The sequence below is a fragment of the Chrysochloris asiatica genome, unplaced genomic scaffold (assembly GCF_000296735.1).
Source record: "Chrysochloris asiatica unplaced genomic scaffold, ChrAsi1.0 scaffold00141, whole genome shotgun sequence".
NCBI classification, from domain to species: domain Eukaryota; kingdom Metazoa; phylum Chordata; class Mammalia; order Afrosoricida; family Chrysochloridae; genus Chrysochloris; species Chrysochloris asiatica.
In genome coordinates, this window is record NW_006408659.1 from 8,121,623 (window position 1) to 8,128,492 (window position 6,870).

The following is a 6,870-nucleotide window of genomic DNA, read 5'->3' on the forward strand; positions in this document are numbered from 1 at the left end:
CTGCAGACATCTGAAACATTACAGTGTGGCTTTTTTGTGTTTTGTTTTTCCAGACTATCATAATTTTGCGTACTTTCTTAAAAAAAAAAAACTAAAACCTTTCCGTCTGTGATGAAGTAATGTTAAACTATGTGAAGCAGAGCAGCACTCTGCAGGGTTTTGGTGAGGATATAATGCTTCTATGATTGATGTGCCTGCGTCCCTTCAGCCTAGGAGAAGGCAACCCTCCTCTCAAAGCTCCAAGGCAGGGGAGACTGAAGACGCACTCTGTGAAAGTTCTCCTGTCCAGCAAAGACACCCAAGCTGTGTGTTTTTCCTCCCTGCCGGCAGGTCAGCCACAGAGATGGTAAGTCAGGTCCTCCTGAGCCAGACACACAGGCCCATTGCTCTCTGATCAAGCCCACAGACAGCTCAAATGACAGGAGCTAAGACCACCAACCAGATACTTTCAAGCTGGGCAGCACTGTCTTCCAGAATGTTAAATAATTTTGTTTAAAAAAACCCAATTGGGTTTACGCTTGTGACTTCCTTCCAACTCAAAGCTGTAGTTTACTCACAATCCAAATCATAAACACTGGCTCTACAGATTTTTTTTTAACTCACAATGAAAACAACTCTAAAAAAAATTATTTATAAAAAAAAAAAGTGAGTTCAAGCCTTGTCATTGTCTGAGTCACACACCCGCTGGGCTTGCCCAAGACCTGCCCCTTGCTCAGTTCTGCTCCTGTCTCCCACCAGGCAGCCCCTACTAGTCCTCTGTGGCGGCTGTCAACATCCCCTTGTCCGTCAGGTGAGACTTGAGCGTGTTAAAGATGTGGAGCTGCTGGTCTGGCCGCAGGGTCAGGAACTGCTGAATCAGCTTACTCGGGTTAGGGCCCCTGGAACAGAAAGTGAAGGGACAGTGCTAAGCTGGAGAGCGCAGCTCCTACTAGAGCCACTCCGACCACCCCAACCACCGAATGAACTGAGGGCAGTGGGGTCACTGAGAAGTGTACAAACCGCTACTAAAAACCGCATTCACTTGAAGTGAAGAATCTCACCATCCTTACAACTCCACCCACTTGGTTCCCATGGAAAGGCAGGTACCTGATAAAGCTGGCAATGTACACGTTGACAAAGGTAGCCATCAGGTATTGGCAGTCAAAGCGATCCATGATGCCTCCATGGCCAGGAATGGTATTGGCAAAGTCCTGTGAGTAAGGGGGGAGCATCCGTGAGCCTGGAAGCCATCACTGACCAAACCCCACCCCAACAGCCAGCTCCTGTCACAGAAAGTGAGAATTAAATATGGACTCAAACACTGAGGCTAACTAATCGTGTTCAAACACCAAATTCTCTATTAAATCTCAGTTAACAGATAAAATGAAAATCCAACTATTAAATCTTCTTTGAAATGACTTATTTTTATTTAATCCGCCTAAATTCAGTGCATGAGAGTTTTGGTTGATAGGGTGGGGCTGGTGGAAACAGGCAGAAAATGGGGTGCCAGGGAGGGAAGAGTGTGAGATGGGGAGGAGTCTGGCTGACAGGCAGTGAAGAAACAGAGAAGATGGGTTTCCTACTTTGATTTTAAAGGCTCGTTTGAATCCACTTGCAAAGAAGCCACCAAAGGGACCGATGAGCGAGGCAAAGGTGGACAGGGCAATGCTGTGAATCTGGAAGGGGTACATCTGGACCGTTTTCTGTCAGAATGCAAGAACGTAAAAGTTAGCTGCCCACAAGCCCAGCCTCATTACTGTTAACATATATCACCAATGATACTTTCTCACAGACATACACACACAAATAGTGTGGGGAGTGGGTGTTACTTTTTTTTTTTCCCCCATTTCAGTTTTTTAAATCTCTAAATGTCTGGCTTAACTGAAGACAGTAAGATCTTCTGCATTCAGAAGACGCTGGGATATGTCACCTTGGTTAAAGAAAAGTCAGTCTTACATAGATGATGTAGTTTAAAAAAACAGATTCCAGAACTGACTGTGTATACCCTTCTTGGACACACCAGACCCTGACAAGCAGCACTTTACTGACACTTGGGTATCATGTGGAATCTGAACCCTACCAGTCAATTTTTCGTACCCTGCCATATGAAATCCGTCTGGACTATTAAGCACTGGGAAGAGGTATCTAATATGTGTGAGTATAGGGCAGGGCTATAAAAAGTTCATTGAAAAATGGAATTCACAGATAAAAGAGATTTTTCCACAAAATTCTGAATCCCCCTCGTATAACATCATGCTACTTCAACAGAGTTCTTTAAATCTTTCAAATATGAACACATTTTTGACTATATTATTGTTGTTAAATGTCATCAAGTCAGTTCCAACTCACAGCAACCCTGGATAGGATTTCCGAAGAGCAGCTGGTGGGTTTGAACTGTCGACCTTGGGGCTCACACACAGTCCAGTGATGATCCTATGGCACCACACCAGGAGTCCATGGCTATATATAATACGTCACCCCACCCCACCCAAAAAAAAATTCATCTTATCCCCATAGATCTCATTAGGAAAGTCTATGTATTATGAAGTTGTCAAGCTCATAGCATTAGATACAAGTATTTAAGCTTAATTTTCACTTGAAAACCAAATTTATGACTGCTAATGATTAGTCAGTGCTTTCCTTGAAGTGACAAGCTTGCTCTGTTCATTTCCTAAGAAAATGTCTGCCAAACGCCCGTCTGTTTTGTCAATTCTTTACAAGTTAGTTATGTATCTAGACAAAAACAAACTAGTGCAGCTCACAATTCAAACTGAACAAGCAAGTGCCTTTCCCTCCAGGCAAACCTCGTCCTTGCAGGCAGCAAGCTTTCCATTTTGTTATAGAGAATATTAAAAAGATGTGTGCCCAAGGGTCAAAATTAAACAAAATTATAATTTTGCTATGTCATCAAGGACTTTAAGTGAAACGGGCTTTTAAAAATTTCTTCCAGTGTAAAGGACGAAGACTTCCAGCACAACCCAGTGTAAAGGACGAAGACTTCCAGCACAACCTAGGGCTGCACCCTTGATTCTTGCTAAGGGGTCAATAGTGCTACCCACCATAGCAAATGCCAACAAAGTGGAAAGGCAATGCAAAGTCATAGGGGTGGTAAGAAACTATTGTTTTTGCAGACCCCAGAAACTATTTCAGGGCATTTTGGGAGGCCACAGATGAAGCACCTGTGGAGAGGATGGGTCTGAAGGGTATGTGGTAGAAGGAAGGAGCTCTTCCTACCCTGCCCTTTAAAGGATCGACTTATCCTTCATCCTAGCTCTCACAGCTGTGAGGAGGGAGAAAGTCAGTGTTGATATTTTTGTTTATAGGAGGGAATCATTTCATAATCACCACCCAACCAAGGACCTGCTCATCCCCATCCACATACCCAGCCAATGACAGACTGGACCACCCCAGGAATGTTGTACTCCTGCAGGCGAAACAGGTCTGAGGGCTCACAATCCACCGTGAAGCTGTTGGTGTCGTTGTTGTATTCCACAGGGCAGACGAAGCATCTGTACCCGGACATCACATAGGACAGCTGAGGACAAAGAATAGATGAGCAAGTTCTAGCCATCCAGCCTGGCCAGCAGACACCATGTTTAGGACGTTCCTCACAGTGAAGCACCTCGCTGCCAGCAAAACAGAGGCCTATGTTTCACTACATGCACAGTTTACCTGAATTTAAAGAATGAAACCCATTCATGGCTTACCGAGATCCAACAAACAGGTCATATATACATAGACTCATTCCCACTCCTAGTTCCTAAAGAATCCAGGTAAGACTTGAAGGAATCTGAGCAAAGTACCACAGCAGACTCTACTCATTTATGGGGAATGGAGCTACACTGCATTTCTCTCAGCTGTCCCTCAGGGTCTCCTACCCTAATGATGAATGGAGAGGACAGTGTGAGAGTGAGGGGCACATGGCCAGAAGAAGAATGCTGAGGAGCCAGCTCGACTACCCTGAGAAAGGACAGAGACTGGCCTGAGGTCCAGAAGCAGGGAATGGTGCTCCTGCTTGTAGGGGGCAACGTTCCACCTCCCCCTTACTCCTCCCAGCCCTTGAAATATCGACCGTCTAGAAGAGTGTTGCCAGTTCAGTGCTGCCATGCTCTGTCCTTACGCCCCTCTACTGCCCAGGTCCTCGAGTGGCACACTGAGGAGAGAGAGGGACAGCCAGCACTGTCCCTAGTGTTGATGGCACTCCATGCTCGACTCTTCTTCAGCACAGTCACCAATTCAGCAGGACAGACGTCCAGAGCTCAGCAAGTACACCTCTCTACTACCCACCAAGGCAGGCATCACCACCTACCAGGAGGCCAAACACCACGGTGGCAAAGAAGCCTCCAATGAAGCCTTCCCAAGTCTTCTTTGGGGAGAGCTGTGGAGACAGAGCAAGTCCTTACTTAGCAAAGGTGGCCTGATAATTCTGGCTTTGGAAAAAATACTTACAAACACCTCTCTCTTATAAAAAATCCAATCTGTTAGTACCTCTCCTCCTAAAATGTCTCCCCACCGGCCCCAGCTTGGTTTCCTAGTGTTCTAATATCCCCCAGTTTCTTCAGGTTTCAATTGATGATTCGGAGACTCTAAATGTGTTAAAACACACTACGTTAATAAATGGAGTCCTGGTGTGGCACTGTAGGATAAGCACTGGACTGCTAACCATATGACTGGTGGTTCAAACACACCAGCCACTCCTTGGAAACCCTATACTCATGCGCTGTAAGTTCAAAGCAGCTCAACGGCACTTAACAGCAGCAACATGTTAAATAAATAATACTCAAATTCAGATCAAAGCCTCAAACATATATAGTTTGAAAATACTATTTATTAGCTCTCCCCTCCCCCACCCCAAATGATTTCCAATGTTTTCCTTTGGTTTTTCTCTACCAATTAATTTATGACTACTTGTCCTGGGCCAGTCTTTCCCCAGGATAACATAAAGACATGGCCAGAGCACACACCAGCTAGATCTCCTCTCGGCCTCTCACACTCATCTGTAAATTCCACCCTGCCCTCAGGATGATTCACATCCAGGTAATCCACTTACCTTGATAAGTGGGGTCCGACCAAAGAAAAAGCCAAACATATAAGCCATGATATCATTACAGATGACGCAGGAAATGGGGACAATGAACCTAAGAAATAAAGCAAAGTCGTAAGTTACAAAGAAATAAAACACCAAATAAGCCAAACCTAGCTAGGGCCTGGGCTCCTGATGTGGTGCTGCAGGATAAAACACTGGGCCATCCGCTCCTTGGACACACTAAGCCAACTCGATGGCACTTACCAACAACAGCTAGGACCTGTAGCAGTCATTACTGAATAATTACTGAATAAATGGAGCTGATATCTCTCAAGTATCATTCATTTGATTTCATTTAAAATAAAAGAGGCAAACAGTAATACAAATTCAAACAGTAAGCAAAAAATAAAGTTTTCCCTCTTTTCCCCCCCACATCATCTCCATTTCCTCAAAAATAACCACGTCTATAATCATTCCTGAGTTTTCTTCTAGTAGCTCCTGCCACTGTTCTACATAACACATTTTGAGGCTATTTCACAATTTACTTACTTCCTTTTGCATATTACTAGCTCTGGAGAGTCTGACCTTTCCCTCGGGCTGCATTGAGGACAAAACCACAACAGACAGCTGAGTTTCATCTGCTGCCTCTGCTGACCTGGTCATCGTCCCCACACTAGGAAAACAGGGCCTCTCCACATCTGCACCATCCACACCCTTCTAACCTCAGTCCCCACTCTGACAGTCCCTGTAAGCTCCTGTTTCACAGGTCTGTTACCCAACGCTTTCCTAATGTCCTTTTCAACACTGTCATTTTTGGTATAGAGGAATCCAACTGATTTTTGTATGTCCTTTGGAATCAGAAGTGACTAGACAGCACCTAGTACCATTATAGCTTAACATAATCCACATAAAGACCAACTTGCCTGGCCCGGCAAGCATTTTCAGACTTCCTGTTTAAGGATCTGGAGCATCAGCACTCTCCTTATTCCATTCAAACTCCCAACCCTCACATTACTTGACTTTTTCAAGGCTTCTAACACACTCTTGGCTACTATTAAGTCCTCTATTATAGGTTGACTATGAAAACCAATGACTAGAGCTTTGTTTTGTTTTGTTGCTGAGACTAGACACAGGAGAAGAGATACTAATTCAAAATCTCTTCATGTACAATTCAGTGGCACTCATTATATTCTTCAAGTGTATAGCCTCCTCACCCTCCAAACTGTTCCTCATTGCCACCTAAGTTTCCTATCTAGTCCTACGAGTTGATGTGATACTGTCAATTTGATGATGTATGACACAGTAACTAGAGGTTTTAATATTAACCACTATAGAATCAAATGATATGCTTAGCTCTAAAGATGAGAACTTGGCACAACCACTCTTAAATACGTAACAAAAAATCTGAAAGCAAGGGAAAGATTCTTAGTCTCCCAGGCTAAGGAGCTCTGGTGGCATGGGTTACTCATCAAGCTGCTAACCAAAAGGTCAGTAGTTCGAATCCACCAGCTGCTCTGCAGTAGAAAGATAAGGCTTTCAGCACTGGTACAGATTTACATCCTTAGAAACTGTCTACAGAGTTGCTATGAGTCGGAACCAACTGGATGGCAGATAACCAACACTACCACTACTTCAGCCACCACTCATCTGTCAGTCTGTCATACTGTGGTGGCTTGTGAGTTGCTGTGACTCTGAAAGCTATGCCACCGGTATAGCTTCCAGACAAAGACAGACTAGGAAGAAGGAGTGATAAATTACTTCCGAATATTTAGTCACTGAAAATCTTATGAACAGCAGAAAAACACTGTCAGATATACTGCTGGAAAATGAGTCCCTCAGGTTGGAAGGCACTCAAAATGCAACTG

The 6,870-nt window shown here is 44.3% G+C and overlaps 1 protein-coding gene across 1 annotated transcript in view; it reads right to left on the reverse strand.

The window, feature by feature from the left end:
- Positions 1-748: 748 nt before the first annotated feature.
- CDS2 (CDP-diacylglycerol synthase (phosphatidate cytidylyltransferase) 2) overlaps positions 749-6,870 on the reverse strand; it is an 18,881-nt gene continuing 12,759 nt past the window's right edge. The window contains exons 8-13 of the mRNA XM_006870421.1: positions 5,030-5,117; positions 4,289-4,357; positions 3,362-3,514; positions 1,563-1,682; positions 1,087-1,190; positions 749-878 (exon numbers count right to left, since the gene is read on the reverse strand). Coding sequence (XP_006870483.1) covers positions 749-878; positions 1,087-1,190; positions 1,563-1,682; positions 3,362-3,514; positions 4,289-4,357; positions 5,030-5,117 — 664 coding nt within the window. The remainder of the gene's footprint in view (positions 879-1,086; positions 1,191-1,562; positions 1,683-3,361; positions 3,515-4,288; positions 4,358-5,029; positions 5,118-6,870) is intronic.